Here is a 23,841-nt window from a genome sequence, read left to right on the forward strand (position 1 = left end):
GGCTGGTAATGAGTCTGCGATATGCTTACAGTACTTCATGGACCTAATATTTGTAAATCAGGCCAAGATACTGAGAGGAAAAATAATAAATTCTTATGAATGTGAAGAATTGTTCATCCATCCCAGTCTAAAAACTTATTTTCCCTGAGGTATTGCTTCTCTGACTTTCACAGGAATCATTGCAAGAACCTTACACGTTGTATGGGTAGAAAGCTTCTTTGGGTAACCACTGTACTTTTTCACTCCTGATCTCATGCCATTACCGTTAGCCCGCTGCTAAGCAATCCCTACAAAATTAAGAGTAGGAACAGATCAACGTACAGTACAATATTCCTTTCCAATATCATTACTGTTTTTAAGTTTCTTTGTGTGTTCCCTTGTAAATACACCTTGCCACCTGTGGAACCTAAAAAGTTTAAAAATATTGGACTGAATTCTGAAAACCAAGTTCTGTAGCTAGCAGCATGTAACCACAAGACACTTCTGTGAGGGAATGTAGCTTTCAGAAGTCAATCCAGTATTTCTTAAAACTAGACTACTTAATAATGCTTTTAAATATGTATTCTGAAGACTAATGTTTTCTCTAACATTTTTCCAAAAGAAAGAAAAGAAAATGAAGCGTCACGCAGCAAATAAGTCATCTAGTTTTACAACTCTTTTAATATTTCATTAAGCTAATATGAAATCTGTAGAAAAGCAAGGTTTGGACTACCTACAGATGTATCCTAAGAGAAATCAGTTTTAAATTATTTCTTTATTAACTGAAAGACACAATTACTGAGGTTCTGAATGAAATAGCCATTTCCATAATTGTCTAAATTCTAACATGAGAGTTGTGCCTAGTTAAGCCCATATTCCCAGAGTTTAAACCAGCCAATTTACTGGAATCAATATTATCTCCACAGATACAGAGGAAAATAGTAAGTGACTGACGCCAAGTTGCTTTGTGAAAGGATGCAAGCACTTGCAAGTTCTTCTAGATAATACCTACCCTTGGTTATTCCTAAATTTATATTTTAAATTATTCTGAGTAATACTACCATAAAGACTTTGGAATCAGGTCTGTATTTTAGATGAAAAGTCTAAGTCTGAAGGACTTCAAAAACATGACATGAACAATGAACTAAATAAAATCACTTCCACTACAGTACAGAACAAACTAATGAAACTACTTCAAGTACAGTACAGCAGTTGATCGTATAGAAAGCAAATACTCATCCTATCCATGTGTGCTTAAAAGCATTTTACGTGTCCATCCACATAAAAAACGAAAAACTTGTTAAAACTATAATCTGGATCTCTTTATTTATAAAAGGTACAGCAAAATATTAATGAATTAAATGCATACAGTAGCTGTTCCTTTGTGGAAACTATATCTTATTTAGCAGGTGCCATTACGTGTCCATTCATATTGCAATCAAACGGCTCTCATAATCTTTTTGTAATTAATGAAAACCTTCCAATGCCTTGTCCCACTGCAGAGAGATGAGGTTCAATAATTAGGATTCTGGAGGTAGAGATGATCTGGAGAAAGAGAAGTCCTATAAAACAATACACTCAAAAATATCGAAGGCTTTTTAAGGATAAGAGAAATCTTTAAAACCAGAAGTTCTCTCTAAAATATTTGCAGCATCCCCTTCCCTTCCCAGCTGTTCAATAGGTAGAAAATGAAAGTCACATCTCTCACCCAGCTGTGAGAAACTGGATAGCCCAGACTTCTGTTTCCACTTTGACTGTGCCCCTAAATTCCAATTCTAATATCTGCAGTCACTCCTCCTCTTGCTATTCAAATCCACACAGGCAGTGGGCAGCCCAGTCATTCCCTGAAGCTTCTGGTGTGAGCTACTCACATGTTTCTTAGATCTAATCCAGTCTGGACACGGAGTAACGCTTTACAGATTTAGCTGTATTTTAATTCAAGCAGGGATAAAACAAGCCATTAGATCACCCTGGTTCCATGTCATGGTCTTCCAAAATCTTCTTTTGACTTGGTTATTTTAAAAAATCTTGGCTCATGCTTGCAGAGAGTTGAAAACTTCAGCAAGATTAATCACTCTGCTGTCCTCCAGTGCTGCAATGCTTCTACAGTGTTTTCACGCTTTCAGGCTTTCAAGATTAATGCTATATCCTCAGAGACACATATAAACATTATCAACTGTATTTTCAGAGAAGGAAATAAAGATACAGAGTGGTGCCATTATTGTCCCAGATGATAACCCAAACAATCTGATTCCAGGCGCTTTTTTAACCACTGGACCAGTCTTGCCCACTGTAGTGACCCCTTGGGCTTGTTATGATTCCTTACTGTGAATTCTAAGCATAAACTAGTACCAGATAAGATTTCACTGCATATATAAGACACAACAAGACACTGATCCTTTTTTCTCATTTAAACACAAGTTAGTCTTCTGTACATGAATCAGTTTCCCGTCTTGTAGTTTGTATAAAGTAGCATCACTTCTGTGCAGCATTAAAAGGTAATTATAGACAAAACATGAGAGGAGGTGCCTGTGATATAAAAAGACGAATGTACCTAAACAAAAATAGATTTACCTTCCTTATTTCTCCTAATTACCTGTTTGGTACTGGCTCACATGCAAAAAAATATTTTTAAATATAAAAAATCTCTCCATTTCTTTCTCTCCTTGATCCTGCGGCAAAGTTACGAGGGTTCACTTGTGGCAAGTGACAAGTGCAGCAGAACACCATCATCTTATTGAGGATGAGGAAAAGATTGAGAGAGAATGTCTACACAATGCATACCGAACACAGTAGGACATATCCTGTATTCTTCAGTCAACTCTTACACAGGGAACAAACTTGGGGCACATCTCCTCTTTGCCCCATACATTCTACGGTCACTTACACAAGAGGAAATGCATACGTGAAATCATTCTGAATCACTAGCATCTTTCATCACTTCACTGATATCAAAGATTGCATATAGCATAAGGCAATGGTGAATCAAACCTCATGATTTTTACAGGCAGTTTTGCCTCAGAGAGTACTGGCAGACACTGAAACAGAATAAATAGCACCAAAGTACAGGTAAATGAAGAAATTTACAACTTGAGATTTGCTCATGGCATTCCTTCCTATAAATTCGCTTCTGGTGTAAAAAAACCCTAAAATTAAACTTGTCCACATGTAAAAAACATGGTATGCAAGAATATTTCTGAACCAATGAGTTGTATGCATATCTGTGGCAACTGAGGTAGATTTTTTTTTCTTGTTCCAAATATGTTCCAGCATATACTTATTCAAGTTGTCAGCAATGCTAAACAAACTTGTATCTTCAGTCTCTTTCAAGGCAGGCATTTTGGCTAACTCTTTGACTCAGGAAGTGTGTTCTCTTCATCCCCAGGTTGCGTAGGCTTGCTGTTTCCTCTTAAGGTTAAAAACGAGTATCTCAGTCCTCCTGCCATACTAAGGAAAAGAGAATGGACAGAGGTGTCAGAGATACCTGATGTTGTATACACCATTTTATAGGTATGTGCCTTTCCTTCCAAAGGATTAAAGAATGCCAGCTAGCATAAATTAGGAGTGCCTCAGAGCTATGTAAGACATCTGAGAAATGAGCCCCAAGTAAATAAAGATCAATTATCAGTTGCTCTGACAGATTCATACAAACAGATGTTTGTATGAAAGTTCATCCAAACACAAAAAGTAACAACTCACAAGTCATAACCCATATTCAAGGGGCACAACTCATTCAGTCAGTGTTCTCACTTCCCACACCACTTGGCTTTTACCTGGAAGCCTCGCAGCTCAGAACTGCTGCTCATAAAAAAAGAATGAACTCAACCTCACATAGTAAAACTGCAGGCATGTTTCCCCAGTTAAGATCTTACCATAGTAAGATTCAATATCTGAAAACAGACATGAAAAGACATAACTAATTGTAATGAACTTCACATCCTGAGGCAGTGCATCCTCAGGCCAGTAGTTTCAAAACTGCACCATCCAAGTGGGCCAAATCAAACAAAACATAAAACTATATCTCACTGAGAAATCTTCAGTTTTAACAAATAAAAGCTATTCAAGTTCCACTCACCAAATATTTAGCCCTATAAAGTTTAACACAGAGAATATGTAATCTCCACCAATCAACATTCCGATGTAAGCAATGGATATATTCTGAAAGGAAACAAAAGCCATGCATTTATTGAAGTCAGTTTTCATCTCCAAGAATATAAATGATATCAATTAATTTACTTTTCTAAGGAAATAGCTATAGTCTGTTGCTGGCCACTCTAAAATCAATGTTTAAATTAGTTTCATGGGATGTCAGCCTTATGGGTAATGTAACAGCAAAATAGAATAATAAAATCTATGTTTTCTAAATGCATGCAATGCACTGAGAGGGACTTTCTGGGAAAAGAAAGAAAAAAAAAGAAAAAAAAAAAATTAGTTATTTGATGTTAGGTAAAATGGAGCTATGGCCACCTTCTGAAAATGTACTTCTTTTTAATCTTTGGAAGGCTCATTTCAAATCCTATTTCTTAAAAGCAGGTTTTGGGTTCTCAAGCATAAAAATTATGCTTTAAAGTTACAATAAAAGCTCTTTACTATTGCTTTAAAAGGATTACCTCCTTACTTTGCCAACTAAATGTGCATTGAAAGCACTTGGCTCAAGTTCAAGGCAGGCACAGTTTAAAGTTAAAGATTCTACCCCTCACCCTGCCCCCATCAAGTTTTGGGAAAATTGTCCCCTACAGACAGAGATAAAGCTATAGAACTGTGTGATCATTTTACCAACACTTTGTTGGTTTCAAATGTTTTAGCAGTTAGCCTGGACAATGACATCATTTCTACCAATTTCTACTGGGGACTACTGCATCATAAAGTGCTTCTCAACTTTAAAGCTGTTCAAAATGTTTTGAAGACTAATTATTACTCAGAAAATAGAAATAGTGTTGCTCTATCTTAATGGTTCAATGCAGATATATAAAATTTAGAAGAACGCTTTCAGGACCACAGAATGAAAACTACGAGATTAATCTTGCCAGCTTTCAAAAAAAAACAACTGTAGAAAGAGAAGCAGCATCTTCTTTTTGTGGATTTTGCTATGCTGGAGGTATTGTTTTCTTTAGTCACCCAGGAAAGGGAGCACCCTGAGGACTGTTATTCCTGTGCCTAAGCTAGTTTCGATTCTGATAGTTGCTTGGCCCCCAACTGCACAAGTTTTATCTTTTGCTAAAACTCTTCCAGCTTACAGCTCCATGCTTCTCTCCAAACTGACTTACAAAAAGGTGCTTGTGCAGTCAGGGATCTTCCCAGCTCAGACGTGCTGGCCTTATCAACACAAAGGAAGTTGTACTGGTTTTAAATTAAACTGGGTTAGAGAAAACAGACTGTAAGGACACCAAGTTCAGTTTTTAAGAGAGGCATGTTTTCGTGTTCATCAAATTGACCAGAATTTAAACAAGCCAAAATGAAATAGTCCATTCAGCTAGAATACAAGTTCTCACACAGAGACAGAAGTAGTTAACCATAAAGCAATAAACTCCTTACTACAGCTTAGCCATTATTCTGTATCTATAAATGACCTATTTATTAGCAGCAATGGAAACCAGTTCACCCCAAAGTGAAAGTGGGTTACTCTGTATCAGTTTGCAATGGATTTGCACCAGGCTAGCTTGACTAACTCACAGTAACTTGATAAGGAACAGAAGCAGGTGACAGTACCTGATGAAATGTGGTTAAATGTACATCTTTTAATTAAAGTGGTTCAAGTTTCTCATGTAGGAAAAATAAAAATAAATCAATACTCACATTGCTTTCTAGAGTATACCTGAGCTTCAACGGAAGAAAACAAGGTCACTTTGTTGTGTGGATCTCCAGAATGTATGGCACAAGCAGTGTCTCAGTATTAGCCCTCATTTTGAGTTTCCAGCTCAAAGCATAATCAGGATCACTGCTGAGTCAATGCTCTTCCCTGTCTATTTGAGCATTCTCATCTCCCTCTTCTCCATAACTCACCTTGATGGCACCAACTACTGTTGTCGTAAGCGCAGAATTGTAATGACTGCATAGGACAGTAGAATACATCAAGAGAAACCTAAATAGAGCAAAGGAGAAAATTTTATAAATTCCTTTCAGGGAGCTCAGAAGTTTAGCAACACTTTGAAATGTTCAACATTTTTTGGATCAGTATTTTACTGGGATCTTCAATCCCACCTGTTCCAAACCCTAAAAAAAGATTCTGTGAATCTATATTTTAAGTTAATGATGTGCATATACAGTGTACTCAAAATACACATTAAAATGTGCTGCTTGAGCTCTAGCAGAGTCATCTCTATTTTCTGTGCTTCTTAAATGTCAGTATTTGAAGTTAGTTCAACCCCTTGGTTGGTGATGTGTGAAAGAGCAGAACAGGATCCAACTCACTTTTTTATTCTTGCTTTGACTCTGCAGTTCCAACAGGAACAAAGCATTGTTTCATTACTTTTGAGTGTCCTATACTTTTTCAGGTACTTTAAAGAACAAACACACTGAAACAGTTCCTACACTAAAGGGCTTACATTCTATTAACTGCAAAGAAGAAGTTAGATAATCAGAAGAGATGGCCAGCAGAGATACAGAAACAGTACAGAAACAGGCCAGTACAGAAAGTAAAAAGCTAAATGTCATGTTGTTGACCAATGTACTTGTGAAGTCAACAACATAGATAGTACTGAAACAGTTATTTACACTATTAGAAATAATTAAAAGACAAGACAAAAGCCTAGGGGAAAAATGTATTTTCTCTGAATGTCAACATAACTTATTAGTGAGTCTTACATTTGAGATTTGCAATTTGAAACACTGTCATTAAAATGCCTTACTTGATTGCCCTGTGTCCTTACCCCAATAAGCAGGAAAGAAGAAACTGAAAGACAAATAAAAAATCTGTCCAGTGCTGGAAATGTGTTGCCTATTAAAAAAAAAAAGAGAGAAAGCGTGACAACTATGTGCTACATAATCAACTGTAAACGCATATAAAATATAGTTAATATGAAAATGTGCAAAATCACAAAATATATTTTATTCGTATTATAATTACAAAATGTTTATATTACTACTGGGAACAGTTTGATGCATTTAACTTCAGAGACCACAGGACGACAGCACCCATGATACCCAGACACATTCTTGTAACATATATAGCAATGCATATAAAACTGCACACTGCAAGCAATGAATACAAATACAATACAGATAATCTGTATTGTTATATTTATTGATACAGATATCAACACTGTGATTAATATCATATAATAAATAGTGTTGATATCAGACAGAGAGAAAAGCAAATAAATAAATAAATAATCTAATTGAAATCTATTTCATACCATATATTCATTCATGAACAGCTTTCAAGGTCTGAGCCTGCATTTTTGAGCTCCAAAGTAGATTAAATAAGCATTACTAAAGTGTCTCATCAATGAAGGTTAATGAAAAGGCTAAATCATCACTTTGAAGTCTGCTCCTCAGTGACATACAGCAAACAAACACACAGTGCCACACAACAGTCATAAGAAACATGTCACAGATTCTCTTCTATCTCTAGTAACTCCAGGGTACGCCTCATTTTAATCTGGTTAGTTTAAAGTCACCTGTATCAGCACAAAACTCAGCAAAGGCTGAACACATCCCTGAGAAACAGGATAAAGGGTGTTACTCCATGCTGAGCTGTGGCTAGCTGAGAACTCCAGCACCTGAGGTAACAGATTAGAGCGATCTTGGGCAGCTCTGCCCTGCTAGAATTGTGCTGGTGTGCAACCACAAATTGCAAGGTATTACAAAGACACATTCTGGGGCTTCATTTCTCTTCCATTGCACCATGCTTTCCTGTCCTCCTAGTCAGCCAGCTGGTGAAGGAGAAGTGAATAACTGGGACACACACACTGCAGTCTCTACAAGATGTGGTAGCTACCGCTCCAGAAAGAGTTCGAGGAGCAGAAGCAAGCTCTCTGTCACCAAGACAGGGTACTGATATTTTTACTGGCAAAAGGTCCATGCTGTGCATTGTCTGTGATGGATCAAGGCAAAAATCTCTGCTAGGGTAAAAGCAAGCCAACTTCTATGGCCTGAAAATCTGTTAAGTCCAGGTGTTACCTACAACAATTTGTTGACTTTTCATCAGTATTCTTCCACTTTCTACCTTTTTTCTGTGATTTAATCTCTGTGCCTCATGTTGACACTAGTTATCCACATCATTTAATGGGACTTTTAATACTAAGTGATCAAGCCAATGCTTATGCACAATAGGCACTATGCTTTTCTCTGATACTTTTTTTCTTTTCAGGTAATTGAGTATTAAATTGTTTGTGCTAAGTCAACATATGGGTACAATGCACTCTTTATTTTTCTCATGGAATAAATCTAGCAACAAGATATATTTCCCTGTCCAATTCTCCCAGAATTACTCCAGCCATGACTGCAGGGAAAGCAGTTGAAACCTTACAGCCATAGAAACTTGGCCCCCACTAAGTCTGCCAAGAAAGGCATCAGCTGCATTTTCCTGAACTGGCACAAGGTCATGCTGGACTGATGTCACAAGAAGAGATTTCACACTCAGAGCAGATCTAAAGCCATCATTTTTCAGGGAATGACAATTTTTCCACTTAAAGCAGACTTGTAAGAACACAATGACAAAATCATGTGAGTCCAGGGCACAAGAACATACAACAAAGGACACTGGAATGATTTACGACACCCACAAGCTCTGTAACAATTTTCAGTGGCAAATCTCAAATATTTCCAAAAGGGAATATGAGTCTCTAGACTCATCTTACTGGTAAGAAAAAGACAACTCAGCAAGTCTGAGTGGAAGCCAGAAAAACAACACAAATCTCCTGGTCTGATACTTTATGTGCCAGGACATACTGCCTACGGTATTATACTGTATTACAATTAGCTATGGAGAGTCATGCTGTCGTTCTACAAGAATGTAAAATGTAGGTTACTAAACTAGACTGAGACTAAACAGGAATCTGTTCTGTGCATCACAATGAGAGAAGGACTGGAAATTGTCTGGTTTTGGTATTTGCAATCTCATTTTAGAGCATGTGGCAAATCACACAGTCCAGCTAGATTCCCAACCAATTGCTCTAGCTGAGAGTCCTCAGTCATACATTAGTTTTTAAACAAAGACTCATATAAGGGCTATCACACAGCTTTAACTTCTCCTCAGAGTGAATAATTACAAGTTCTTACCTGTGAAGGGTAGTCCAAGTCACATATTTCAAATACTAGTCACTAACATGGAGGTAGGATTACCTCTTAAAAAAAAAACAAACAAAAAACCCCACCCACCCCCTGAACTGAAAAAAATTAATAAAATACCGTTATCAGTCTGAAACATGGAATATTGCTCCTTACCTGCTGAAAGTCTCCAGTAGAAAAGCTAATAATAACTGTTGGAACCACCATGAAACAAGCATTATAGAAAAGGACACCATACTTTCCCAACTCCTGTGAAAAATGAAACATGGTGTTTGGAATTACAAGCCATTTGGGAGTAAAATACTAAACATTACTGTGGCAATCCTTCTGACATTATTGTCAATGAGCAGACAAAACATAATACACTTAAATTCAAAATACAAGCTTGTGATCATTGGATTTGGTGTTTAGTTCTGAGCTAGTTTCCATTTCAGTCACTATGTATGTTCAGCAGAGTATTACTGCTCTGCTACACCTTGAAAAATTTCTATACAACACCAGCTAGCCAGAAACTTCCCAAGGCACTGGTCCAGAACTGCTTTGTGTTAGACTGCAGATAGGTCTCTGCCTGGCCAAGGGATTACCCATTCCATCTACTGCAAATCGACCACAAAAGCCTAGGGCAGGGTGGCTCCCTGGGGCCAGCATAGCAGGAAAATTAATGAAGCCTGACTCCTAGATGGAGCATCTGTAATCACTGGTAACTGATGTTAACTTCAAGCAACTTGAGGGATGCCATATATCCTGTTGGTTAACTTGCTTGACACAAAGGCAGAAAATAAGGGGAATGAAAAAGCAGCCTTCCCTTCCTCCAGATTCAGCCATGCTACATAGCAAATCTCTCCAGCTTATCTCTTACTTTAAAATGAAACCCCGTATTTTGCAGAAACCTGTGAGGCCATTAAGTGCTGCTCATAAAGAAAAATATGGAGTCTGGATTCGATGCAACTCTTGAGATTATTAAAAGATATGTATTTCCACTGTACCGACTGACCCACAAAAGTCAGTGACAAAACCTCTATCCAGCATCTCCAAGACTGCTCTTTCCTATGGCTTGGTATGTTTTCACGGCACTGTATTTGAAGAGCAGTCTGCTCAATGTTTACACAAAGTATAATGTATCAAGGTATGGCCTAATTCTTTGGCATACCTGGGTTTGGTGTAGACCTGCTTTTAGATAGCCAAAAAATATATCAGTTGTTATTGTTACTGACTCAAACTGGTCAGGTCTCTGTTCCTACCCACAAGTTTATTTTACATAAACCTCACTTAAAGTGTGTTTCTAGTCAAAAAGTCATCTTCCTTAGAGAGAGAGAGAGAGAGAGAGATAAAGTTTAGAGGTAAACAATTTGCTTTGGATTTATTTTATTTTTTAGCCAAAATCAACGTTTTAAAGCCACTAGAAACTCTGCCTAAAAGACTTGGGAAAAAATAAAACACACTGTTGATCTAAGCTGGGCCTGAGATACTAATAACAAGTTTTTCCCAGGGTATTCTGTATTAAGGATGCCTGTATCAACCGAAATATGAAAGCAAATTAAACTATTAATTAGTTCATAACTGTATGCTCATAAAGTCATATAATAAGTAACCCACTGTTACCACATTGTCATAATGTTAAATTCAATCTAATCACCCCTTACCTTTGGATTGATTTTCTGCTTTGTGTAAACTCCATTTGCTGCTGTGAAGATATCATTTAGCAATACAAACGTGTAGCCCTCCAGATTAAAAGACAGATCAGACCTGGGAAAGAAATATTATATTGTAAATAAGCAAACAGTATACAATGCATTGCACTACCTTGTTTACCTAGAGAAGTATCATAAATGAGGAAATGCAAATCCTGAGAACTCCAGCAAGTACAGGTTTGGCTTTAAGCCTTCTTTGTAAGTCAAGGTACTTTACATTTCTCCAGTCACAGGACCCTCACAAATGAGTCATCGGAGAGTTCCCAGAACTCAGTGTGGAAGTAGTAGGAAATGTTCAGTTTTCATTCTGTGAAAAATTCCATCTGTCTCAATCCTGACAACCTGTCCAATTATTACTGACTATACTTATCTATTTCTTTTAACACAAGAAGTAGCTAGGGAATAAAGTATGACTACTTATGACTACTTGTTTTTTACAGTCAGACCAGACATATTGTCATCCTTTCTGTTTTGACTAGTTACCTCATGGATATAGGGTAATTCATTTAATAGGACATGGCTTTATCCGAGTCACATCACATGGAAATTATTTACCTTTATACATAGCAAAGTCAAGAACAAAAAATAACATTACATTTCCAGTTAAGTGAAGGAATATCCAAACAGAAAAAACCCAGAGGAGACTAACATACAAGTGTTTTGAGAACTTAATCTAACATTTGAACTTGTTAAAACTGATTAAAAAAATAGATGTTGCCTAACTCAAAACAATATTTGACAACCAAAAGATCAGTCTTTCTACCCAGAACAAGAATATATTTTTCCAAAACTATTAAAATACACTGATACTACGATATAAAAGCAGCATTTCTCACACAGTTTTAACTTGCTTCATTTATGATCCTGCAAACATGGAAAACCCAGGGGGGAAAAAATAAGTACCCAAATGCTTCCAGCTGAAGTTAAATTTTTTCCTTTTGTATTCCTACACCTCCCAATGATGTCAGCAGAGAGGTTTTCGAAATCAACTTAATTCAGAGTAACTGATCTCAACTTAGGTTTACTTGGCACTTAACAAGAAAGAAAATCCTCCCGTCATCGCTCCTCTCATAACATGACTTCGTATAACAAATGAAAACCTTACCCAGCTGCTATGAAAGCCCCAAGAATGATGGCAAATACGCTGACTATAATACTCAGTGGGTATCGTTTCCTGTAGACAAAAATTAGACATTTCACATTTTCATTATTTGAAGAAGAGATTAAATGGCTGTCTGCCTGAAAAGTTTCAATGCAGTTAGTAATCACAGAACATTTAACAGGAGGGCACAGTCTTGATAACCTTACAGAAGCAATGTAATTGACTATGTACCATGCTGTCAGACTTTGGCCCTGAGAACAGAGATTGAAAAAGCATTGTCAGCATTCTCTACTAGATAATTTTAAGAGTAAAGATTAAAGGTTTAAAGTGACAGTGCTGGAACAAACTGTAATTTACTGTGTATTGGTACTCATAATGGACATATTTCAGTGTCTTCCAGTAATCCAATAAAGGAAAATCACTACACATATCTCATGTAGTTTTTCATCTCACCTTTCTTGGGGAAGATGCTGTACAGCACACTATCTGGGCTATTTTTCAAATAGATACTTATTTTGAAGTCAAACTGAAACCTTGTACTTGGAGGGGAAAGCACAGAAACTTTTTATATTCTTCAGTACGTCTACATCAGCACTGCCACAGAGCAGGGAAAAGCATACCGTAAAAATATCTTACTTCTTATATCTGTATTACTTTATTTAGAAATGTCTTACATATTTTTGCACCATACTGCAATGTGACTTACAGGCACTCCCCTAGTCATTCTCTCAGGCCAGCCCCTAGCTCTGAGCTGGCCTGTGAGAAAAGATCCATCAAAACAAAATGTACAATGCTCTTGGAGAAATCCTGTGTGTCAAAGGAGCACAGATGTGGACCACTGTCCCAACAACAAAGCTGTATGCAGTCTCTAGATATATTAGACTTTGATCATAACGAATCTCAACAGTAACAACCCAAACCTTGACTACTTTTCAAATCCTGAGGTAAACCAGCATAGACTCTCTGGAGTCCTTCCATCTTCAGCCCTGAGGAAAAACACTGCAGCAGTCTATACAAATACAGCATTCTGCTCTTAAGCTTCCCTTAGGTTAGGATGTTGCTTGCACTCATACACCACATTGCTGTAGTCCAGCTGAGAACTGATGATAATCTCACTGACTCACATTTTCCTCACTTGCTTGCAGAAGGCCTCAGGCCAACAGGAGAAGACAGCAAGTTTTGCTTTCCCTGTGAGAACTTATAACTAGAAAGGAATCCTGGAGCATCCCCAAATATGAATCACATTGATCAACTGCTGCTTTAGCCAAAAGGAGATGCCAATCTACTTGGAGGCTTTTTGAAAAGCTTTTCCCCTGACCATCGTTCTCATGTTGCCTGGGTTCAGCTTCAGCAAGCTGCTTTTCCCCTTGTGACCTCACCTTATCGAAGCACAAGCCATCTGTATAGAACTATGATGGTGACAAAGTATGACGTATTTATATTCCTGTTCTTCCAAATCGGTACAACTGAAAACAGTGATCCCAAGCTGCAACAGCATACACTTCTTAATTTCGCATTAAAAATAACTGATGTATCTATAATTAAGGAGTTTTCTCATCTAACAGCACACTGCTAGATACCATTTTGCTTCATTAAACTGGTATGCTTTTAGACGTGACACAGAAAGCTACTCTACATAAGCAGACCGCCACACTATCATCACTGTTTTGAGACATAAGGATCTGTCTGTTTGAAGCAGTCTGCAGCTTAGGAGCCTCCGAGACGAGACACAAACCATAATCGCTGAAAGTGTCTGAGTCGTGCTCTGCTTACCTGATTCCTGTGCAACACTCAAGAGAATGAGCTGTGTAAATGAGAGCAAGGTGAATTCTTTTTCCTGTATTCACTAAAGTGCATGTACCTATGCCTTCAAAAAAGGCTACATAAACCCACTTTCTTTGGTTTCCTCTATTTCTCAGTAAAAAGCACTCATTCAATATTCTGATGAGATGCCACAAGTAATCCATTTGATATGATCTAAAATAAAGGTATCTTAAATGAAAAAAAAAAGGATCACCCAAGTATGATGATTTCCAGCAGTAAAGTAAGTGGAATGGTAAACTTCCTGAGCACTGTAAACATCGGCAAACTGTCAAAAAAAAAAATTCCAAGGACAGCATCAGATTAGTAGCATTTTTATGTTCTAATTCTTATCTAATTTTACTAAGCAGAGGACGAAACCATTAGTCCAGCAATAAGCAACCAAAACAAATTCCCAAACAAATTCCCAGCCACTTAGCATACATTAAAAAAAAAGTCAGTCTGACACTAGAGGCAGATTAGATAACCAAATCATTGAAACATAGTAAGATTTGCCAGTTTGTAAAACAATGCAACTGTCTACCTTCTAAAAGGCCCCTCTGCATCACTGAAATGAAATAGAAAAGCTATTTTCTACCTAACATAGCCCCTATGAAATAATTCTTTCTGTAGAATTCACAGGCAGGGTAAGTAAAAATTATTTCTATTGTAAACTTAAATGACACACAATAAACCTGTCTCTGAAAACATGTAACAGAAATAAAATACAAACCAAACATGCTTAGTAAACAAACTGTACTTTCAAAAAAGTAAAATAAATCCACAAGAAAAAAAACAGAGAAAGTACAAGAAACATCAAAGGTGGGACCAGCTGCAACTACCAAACAGCTGCTTTTGAACAACATATTGTTGGTCTACACAAAGTGATGCAGTTGGAAACCTTTTTGATTAATTTGAGAAAACACTTGCATCTGACACTTTGGAAATCTGACAGCACGGCCATATGGGCCAATTAATCCTCTGTTTAAGATAACTATTAGCAACTGCATTAATAAATGATACAAATCCTAACACAGAGTTTAATCACTTTACAACAGACATTTTGAAGTTATGCATAGGATCATCTACACCTTACAGACAACCCAAACAAGGTGGAAAATTCCATAATGTAAACAAATGTCACATAGTGTAACAAAACGCAATATAACAAAAGGTTAATGGTAGAAACACTGCAGCCATTCTTACTTTTCTGTTATAAAAATCAGTTGTGAATAGCAAATCTAAAAGAAGTATGTCAGTCATAGGAGGAGGAGATGGTGCACTTATGTTTAAAATAAGCTAATAAACTTTTATTTTAAAATTACAGTTAGGGAAACAGGGGAAAGAAGAACTCATGAATCAAACTTTTACAGGATTGAAACTACTTCCACATTCACATTGGCTGAAGTGCTACTAGGGACAGTACTGCCAAAGTCCTCATGTCTGCCTGAACAGTCACTTCAGTGGAACAACTTCTGAATGAGTACAACAAAGAGTTGCAGAATCAGGTGCTTAACGTTTCAAAGTTATGAAATGCTGAAAACCTGCAAAATTCTGTGGTTTGGTTTAGCTTACTATCAAACCCTCAGGAGCCTGTAACAATGTACAAGAAACCACTGCAACAGTAGTGCTGCATCCTCCAATCCTGGTGCAGCCGTCATGCTTCTGCATTCCTCTTCCACAGAAAATGTGGTCATTCAATCTATTACAGCAGGTCCTCTACATAGCTTACACCTTTTTAGCACTAGCATGGAAGCAACTCTCATGGATCTATGCTTACAGGCACAGAAGAGCCAGTGAGCCCTTTAGCAATCTCCCCACAACCTGCTCTTGGTGCTCAGCAGGGCTATGCCGCCGCCAGCACCCTACTACACAGTAGTTTTCCCATCTCTTGGTGTGTCCTAAATAACCTGCACCAAGATCATGGTACAAATCTTTCCCATGTTCTTCTTCCTTCAAAAACGTCTTTCTTGCAGCTTTCAAACTCTCTGGTTAGGACACCCAGGAAAAGCTGGATGCTTGAATATGAGGAGAAAGTGAAAGCACTTTCATTGTCACAAGGAGTATTGTGATTTTCTGTCAGTACAGGCCTAGCTAAGCCCCCCTTAAAAGAAGCAGACAACTTGTAAACAGATCAAATATTTGGGTGTTTCATAATACTATGAGGGGTTTAGACAGACAGACAGACACAATATGCATTTAAGTCCCTATGCAATGCTTTTTTTTTAGGGTTTATTTTTTACCCCCACAAAAGAAAAGGGTAAAATCCAAACAGTCTACTTATAACTTCCATTTACTGTACCTGAGTTTGCTGGTACTTGATAATCCACTTATGTGGTTTCCAACATAAATCAGAGGCAGAGGAAACAACTGTGATAAAATTAAAAGCACAACTCAGATTATTATGTTTTGAAGAACTGTTGTGAAACTTTGATAGAATTTGGTAACTGTAATATCAGATGTACTTTTAGCAAGAAAGAGGGATTTTTAAGAAAAAAAATGTAACAATGCTGCAAACTGATCTGCAGCTCTCATTCATGTGACCGTTCACAACAACAGCTTCAATGATTTCATTAGAAGAGTCACAGTCTACCTCTAATGAGACTCAGACTCCATTTAGTGTAAATGTTAATCAATTTTATGTTAATTACTATAATCCTCAGATTAATACTCTTTCTAACATTTGAATTTTAGGTATAAAAGTAATACTAATAACAGTAACTAAATAAGCGAGAGAATAGGTGGAATAAAAGAATGAATAAACTGTAAGTATGCTATGCTTCTCTAGGTACTGCACACATATCAGTATGCCTGGAAGATACACCATTTTAGATCTACCTAAGAAATTATGCTATGTGAGATACTAGAAAGGAAAGATAAGTATTTAGGGGTAAATTAAACTTCACCTTTTCCAGCTTCTAGCATAATGAGACTGACTCCCACAGAAACATATGGGCCCTAACACAATACAGAGAAGCAATAACAGAACTTCAGAGCCTTAAGAAAATGTACCAGAAGTCAGGGATCCCTACACAATATTCAGCTGCAGTTCAAAGCTGTTATTCTCCCACTACAGAAGTTGCAGAAGATTAAAACCAGCCAAAGTAATCACTGGGGACAAAGGTGGTGTGTACATCTAGTCCCATTCACTATCAGTCAAGCGGAGCTGAAATGGCAGAAAGACAAAACAGATTCTCTATCCTAACGTGTAATTAGCTGCTGTTGTGCCTATACTTGCTTCAGGAGACACTGTGTTTGTCAGAGGCTATGCCTTCTCAAAGCATTGTGTGCTGGAAAAGCATACAGAGGAATGGGCTGCATTTTATCAATGTTAAAAATCCTGCCTTTCTTTTACAGCAAAGAGGAGAGAAGACAGAAATACAGTAAAAGTTAACTATAGTTAACTAAAGTTAACTTTTAAGTGAAGGTAACAGTAAAAGCAAATTGGAGTATAAAGTAAGAGGAGTATAAGTAACAATAAATATTCAGCCTGTCAACATAAGCTTGCAAAAATTTTGTAATACACTATCTCTTCTGCAGATTTTTATTTAGAAAACTATCTTAATTCATAGCATGAAAACAGAGCTGACATTACATTCTCTTTCCTCTAAACTTCATCTATTGTAAAGGCAAAAATCACAACATTCAGCACAACATCAGAGATCAATGAAACATTTACTTAAAAAGGGTCAAAAGCTTCCTCACTAAAATAAGCACTTTGCTACTTTAAAACTCTAGCTGAAAGCACTGAGGACATAAACCAGTCTGGGAGTGAAAACCAACGATAATTTTAGTGTCAAAGAAAGCAAAAGCTGTTAAAAGGATAAAGAGTCAGTCAAAAGGTGCTTTAAAAAGTACAGAAATCAACAATAAGCAATCCAGCTGATTCACTGTGACTAGTCATATTCAGCGCTACAAGCAATACGCAAGCCCTGGATGCTGCAGTGCTGACTGCTCCCAGCATATCCAGGAAAGTCTTCCAAAGGATAGACATAATTAGGACAAAGAAAATGGGTGCTGTATTTTTTAATGCCCTTGTACTGATTTTAAAGTGAAGGCCACAGCAGGAAGGGAGAGTAGTGGGACTGGAGGGGTGCAGAGGGAAGAAACCTCTTGAGGTCTCAACAAGTTGTTTATATGCTGAACTCAAAACTACCCACTGGGAAACCTTCTTCATTCATGTTTTGGAAAAAATAAGGATTGTCCATTTTATAATCGATGCTATAGATATTCCTACAAGATTTCTACATGCAGAAATGCCAATGATTTCAGCATGCATTAGAAAATACAACATTCACCAATGGCTGTGAGACATTCATAGTAAACCTCATACTGATAGTAAGACAAGATTCTGCAATGAAGATGCTGGCCTGAAACACTATGATATCTGAGCTCTGCAGCAGAGCTGGGAGCTAACTCTCGCTGTATCTCTGAGCAAACACTGACCAATACCTTGCAACATTACATAAATACGCAGGCTCATGCATCAAAGTAAAGCTCCAGCAACACTGCACATGGATGCAAAAATCTACGAGGATCAGTGCTACAGTCATTTCAGATCCTAGTTCCCAATCTGAGATAATAAAAGATCCTCTCTCATATTCTCTCTATCCTGCCTCTTTAGACCATACACACTTAAGGTCTGCACGATGCAGCTAGCCCCTACCTACAGTATCTTTGGTGAGCATTATTTTAGCCCCTCCTATGGAACATAAATATTACATTTGGAATCAACTGTTGTTATGTTTTTGGCCTATCACATATTCTTTTTCTATTGTTTTATCACATGTCCCATTCAAATTTCCAAACAGCCTTTCATGATGCGATCAAAATTCTTTCTTAAACACAGATCTCCCAGTAATCCCACAGGTAGCTGTATTCATCCAGAAAAATACTTTAGGAATCTCAAAGAGTTCATCCAGCTGTATGAAGGTACAGCACACTTTCCCATGTACTACATAACCAAATGGCACCAGATTTCTCTGCAAACAAAAGGCAAGAACACTGCAGTGAAATTAAAATTATCAAATCCAATCCTAAATGAAACAAAGATACAAATAAACACATTTGACAAACAAATGCAAAATTGTTTTCTGTTCTTCTTTTGTATCTTGTCTCCGTAAGAAAGAATGCCATTACAAGAGGTAACATTTTCTTATTAATATCAATCCTTACCTTCACAGGTATACTTTTGTCAAAATCAGGGAAGTGAACAATCTTATTTAATTTTGACACATACAAGATAAGTATAGTGGCTGTCATCTAAACAAAAAGAAAAAACAAGAAGTCATGTAAGAGCAAAATTGTAATGTATGAATGAACGAACTGCTTCAAAGACAAAATCTTCATATGCATTTGACAAATGCTAGGTATTACTTATTTTTTTTCAAATAACAACACAGCACGCAATGAATAAACTGGAATACCTTTATTCTTACCAATTTTGCCTGCTATTTATTTAGAAGTACAATATAGACATGTTTTACTGGCTTGAGAAAATTAGTGGCACTTTGTGAAACAATGCATGCTGAGGAGCTGAGAAAATAAAACAGGAGATGATCTGGAATAACTATGCTATTTTCACTCAGAGCATTGTTTAGTCTGCAGAATCACTCCTACAGCTTTTTTGGTAATGTGAGGCAGGGGTTGTGCATTTATCAGTTCGTTGACAACCTGAGGGATAAATGATAAAGGCATGGACAGAATGAAGAGGAGTATCTGAGCAATCACACATCATAAGAGTTAATGTTGGCCCCAGGAAGGAAAAAAAAATGTTAAATTTTCCTTATACAAAAATCCATTGTCTATCTAGAAAATGGGCTGGAGTCATGTTCTACAGACTAAAGCATTATACTGTATTATATGCACTTTACAAACTGTTCAGGGAAATCTTGGAAGGATCAGTCAACAAAAAATGGAAATGCTATTAAGTCTTAGGTTCTGCAAAGAAACAAGGCCACACCATTGCCCTTAACATGAAGTATTGTCACATTTTCTAGTCTTTGCCTTCCACTGAAACATGACATGTGGTTCCTTGAACAGTCTGGATGTGTGAAACTCTCTTTCTCTCCCCTTCTCATACAGCACTGACTTTAGCACCAAAGAGCTGACTCTCTTCAGCACCAAAGAGCAGAGATATCAGACCTGCAGTATCCTGTTTTCACCTCTTCCTCACTACCCCTTAGCTTGTAACCTTGGCAGAAAATAAATCCTCTCTTTTAAATGTATTTGCTTAAACAACACTTGCTTCAAGACTCCATCTTTCCCAGCCATCCCGCTGCAGTCACATGTTCTTCTTTATGGACCATGTACACAAACATTTGAACTTTATATTTACTATGATGCCTACTAACAACAAAAACAACAACAAAAAACTTATTTCTGCTGCAGTACTGCAAATTGCCCACAGGTAAATAAGGCAACAAAGAACCAAAACTGTGTGGCAGTCCCAGAAAACTGCTGGGAAAGGGGGGAGAGATTTATGAGGAAATACATCATTTGTCTACAAATAGAGGCCACGTCTCTGCATATAATCCACAAATGCTCAAGGACTCTCATAGGATCTATGCACTTGTTAGAACAAATCTTGGCAGTTTTGAAGGCCAGATCTCTTAATTACTGAACTCTACCATGGGAAATAAATGGCTTTTCCAGTCCTTTATGTGACTCTTCCCAGGCAATAGTTTTGACTTGAGCTGAAATTTCTTTGATCTCACTAAAACAAATCACTCTTCCTTATGGTGTAGCTAATTCAGAAGACGATTAGTGCAGTATAACAGAGATTTCCCCCCTAAAATATATCTCTATGCTACCATTAGTTTAACTTACAAAATAATGAGTACATTTAGTGTGCTTTACTTCTAAACATACCTGTCCAATTCCCAGAAACATTGGTGATGGGAAGCTGAAAAGCATAAAGAGATATTTAATACTGAGGAAAGGGGGAAAAAAAGAAAACTAAACAAACAAGCAAAACAAAACAACAAAAAAGAAGAGTTTAAATTTAGCACCAAAGTCAACAACTGGACATGTGGATTGTGGATGGCTGGCCAGTCTTTCAGAAGAGTGCAGGAACTGCTACAGTTATTGGAGTCCTAATATCTTATTTCTGCAACAAAACATAAGCTGCATCCAAATAATATAGCATAGCTGATCAATTCTAAAGAGCTAATTGTTTTGGGTATATTTGTAAGTGAAGCTAACACACCTGGAAAACTCTAACAATGCATAATTTTTTGAGTGGCCTCACATATAGACTATACACCCTGAGATGGTACAGTAAATTAAATCTCTTCCACTCGCCCGAACTTGGAAGCTTATCTCCACAGCCCAAACACACTAGCAATACGTTTTTGTGGAAAGAAAGTACCTAGGTAAGTGTTGAAGAAACATCTATTGTCTGCTAAAATGGCTAAATTCCTACCATACCCCTTCAATTAGCTTTAGCTGAAAGCACGGATACTTGAATGTTAAGAAAGCAGAAACTTCAGCAGGACACCTGAAGAGCAGGACACCTCCATTTCTTCCCCTAAACCTACATCAAGTTAAAACCAATAAAGGTGTGGCAGTAACTGCTACTTCTCTGTATGCATAATGAAATACAAGCAAATAAGTTATTTACGATGGATGGCTGTTTTATGCCATCACCAGCAGTGTCTGGAGCCTCTCTGCCCAAAAGCCTTAGGTGTCAAGGAGCTCCCTGAAGGTCACAGCTCCTGCTGCCACCCAGGAGTCACGCAGCATTTTGCTGGACTGCACTGTCAGGGATGGTCACGCACAAACCTGCATCCAAGGCATCTAAATAAAACCCACTCCATTCTCTGTGCACACCTGCACTAACAAATGCCGAAGGAGGGTTCACGTTCTCGACAAGCTTTGTAATTTTCCATTATCAAGGCTCCTTGAGGTTGTGGCTATTTATCACGGAGGCCACCAAGAACTGCTATACTAGTACTCAGTGTGCTGAGAAATGTATATCTCAAATGTGTACCACTGGGACGGGAACATAGCATTAGCAAAAGAAAGAAACGTTCTGAACTGCTGCATGAAGGCCATAAGGACACTGGAGTCATAACATAGATAAAGGGTTAGGAGCAGCCAGTAGCAAAAGTGATTCCCGGAAACAGAAGTATTAACGGGAAAAAAAAGAAGAAAAAAGGAGCAGAAGAAACAGGACTTCCATTTATAATCACATGACACCTAAACTGTGTTGTACTTACAGCTACACAGTACAAATATATGGAGACTTCACTCATCTGTACTACACAGATTTCTCCAGCCTTTTTTGATTTGCAGAGCCCTAAACATTCCTAGCAATGCTGTAAGCTTTTTATACAAAATTTAGGCTTACTGATGGGCATGCTGTCCTTGATTGTCTTTCATGGATGTGCTAGACATATGCCAGGGACTTACAGGAGCTGCAAACTGTATGATGAAAACCACTATAAGACAAAATCACAACTTGCCTCGTGTCATTTCTGGGAGATGTTATATACAGCTCTTATGTGTTCAAACAGCACTGAATGTTAGAAAATAACAGCAAGTTTTGCCTTTTTTTTTTTCTTTTTTCTTTTCGTTTTGTGGGTTTTTTTCCTTTGCTGCTGCTAGTTCATAATGAGCTAAAACATAGCAAAAACAGAGCAAACCTTTTAAGTAAAGAATATTAAGAGTGAGAAGGTCACAGCTTACAGGACGATGACTCCATATGGGACCCCCTGTCAAGTCAATAGAGGTAGTTCTTCAGTGGTTTTATGATTAAGAGGTTTTCTGAGGTTCACATTTTGGTTTTGGCTACCTCGGGAAAGAAAGGTGCTCGCAGGAAAGCAACAAGATCGTTTGGCAGGAACCGTTATGGGAAACGCTGCTTCCCTGAAGGCTCTGAGCTGGTACGACCAGCAAAACGCCAGCCTCGACGCCGGGAATAAGGAAAGACCTTCCAGGAAAAGACTGGGGTGTTTCAAAAATATGCCTGCAAAGGACTCTGCCATCGGGTGGTGCTGCAGAAGCAGTACAAGCTGGGCATGAATCGGGTCTGAAACTGGAGAAACCGACCCCAGTCTCAGCACATTCCCCGACACCGCCGGCGTTAAAGGGCCTGTGCCGGTGCACCAGGGGACTGCCCCGGGACCCGAGCTGCGCAGGCGCCCCTGGGTTGTGCTAACGGTAACGAAAACGCTGCCCCGACGGGCGGTGCGGCCCCGCTCCGCCTCGGGAGCGAGGCACAACCTGCCCTGGCCGGGAGCAGAGCGGCACCGCCGCCAGCCCGCGGCACGGCCGGGCCGGGGCAGGGCCGGGACAGGCCCCGCCGCCCCGCGCTGCCCGGCGGCCGCTCTGCCGCGGCCTGGCCCGCGCCGCCGGCCCTCACCTGTAGGCGCTAAGCAGGGCCTTGTTGACCAGCACGATGAGGAAGGAGCACGTCCCGTAGAAGAGGGCTGAGAGCACCCTGGGCAGCGCCGAGGCCGCGGCGGCGCCCGCCGCCTCCCCGGCGGCCTGCCCGGCGCTCATGACGGCGAGGAGCGGCGCCGGCCCACCCCGGGCTGCACGACTGCGTCCGGCCGCGCCGCGGCCCCTCCTCCCCGGCCCGGCCCGGCGCGGCCCGGCCCGGCCCGGCGCGGCCCCGAGCGGCGGGGGCCGGCGGCGGCCGGCGGCGGCCGCAGGGCGCCCCCTGGCGGGCCGGGCCGGGCCGCTGCGCGGAGCCCGGGCGTGGGCGCCTGCCGGCGGCGTCCCGCAGCCGCGCCTCGCCTGGCCGCCGGGGGGCGCTGCCGCCCGGCCCGGCCCCGCGGCGGCGCCCGCCGAAGGCGCTCGGGGAGCGGCGTGGTGCCGCCTGCGGGCGCGCCGGGCCGGCGGGGCAGCTGCCGCCGTCCGGCACCAGCGTGCTTTGTCTTTAAACCGGTCTCATGGGAAAGGAGTTCAGCATCCCCGAGCGGTTGCCCTCAGGGCAGGGAGAGGTTCGAACCACCCGCGGGCAGGCGGCCGGCCAGGGCTGCGCCCACCTCAGGCAGCGCGGCTCCCACGGGCCCCAGCCCCCTCCGCAGCACA

The 23,841-nt window shown here is 39.4% G+C and overlaps 1 protein-coding gene across 7 annotated transcripts; it reads right to left on the bottom strand.

The window, feature by feature from the left end:
- Positions 1-314: 314 nt before the first annotated feature.
- Positions 315-23,402, bottom strand: SLC35D2 (solute carrier family 35 member D2). 7 transcript variants are annotated; one of them, XR_012042157.1, is made up of 13 exons: positions 23,168-23,402; positions 20,674-20,707; positions 18,979-19,065; positions 16,106-16,173; positions 14,021-14,092; positions 12,007-12,075; positions 10,854-10,956; positions 9,367-9,459; positions 6,849-6,916; positions 5,983-6,061; positions 5,776-5,896; positions 4,055-4,137; positions 3,371-3,426 (listed from the first exon to the last, which is right to left on the bottom strand). XR_012042157.1 is itself a non-coding variant. In XM_072859468.1 (12 exons), exons 1-12 carry the CDS (start codon positions 23,305-23,307, stop codon positions 3,324-3,326), a joined length of 999 nt encoding a protein of 332 aa, XP_072715569.1. In that variant the 5' UTR covers positions 23,308-23,402; the 3' UTR covers positions 315-3,323. The 7 variants fall into 7 exon arrangements, 2 of the variants coding, with proteins under 2 accessions (XP_072715569.1, XP_072715571.1); XR_012042159.1 differs by having other exon boundaries at positions 3,382-3,426; positions 5,795-5,896; XM_072859468.1 differs by lacking the exon at positions 5,776-5,896 and having other exon boundaries at positions 315-3,426.
- Positions 23,403-23,841: the final 439 nt, after the last annotated feature.

Source organism: Ciconia boyciana, chromosome 4, assembly GCF_034638445.1.
Source record: "Ciconia boyciana chromosome 4, ASM3463844v1, whole genome shotgun sequence".
Lineage (NCBI taxonomy): Eukaryota > Metazoa > Chordata > Aves > Ciconiiformes > Ciconiidae > Ciconia > Ciconia boyciana.

Bases quoted from the DNA above. Each gene is read 5' to 3' on its own strand.
- SLC35D2 (XM_072859468.1), bottom strand. From the start codon at position 23,307: ATGAGCGCCGGGCAGGCCGCCGGGGAGGCGGCGGGCGCCGCCGCGGCC. The intron at 16,174-18,978 runs GTAAGGATTGAT...ATTTTATCACAG, and splicing joins ACAAAAGTATACCTGTGAAG to TTGTTTCCTCTGCCTCTGAT. The intron at 4,138-5,982 runs GTGAGTTATGGA...GTTTCCTTTCAG, and splicing joins CAGTAGTTGGTGCCATCAAG to AATATATCCATTGCTTACAT.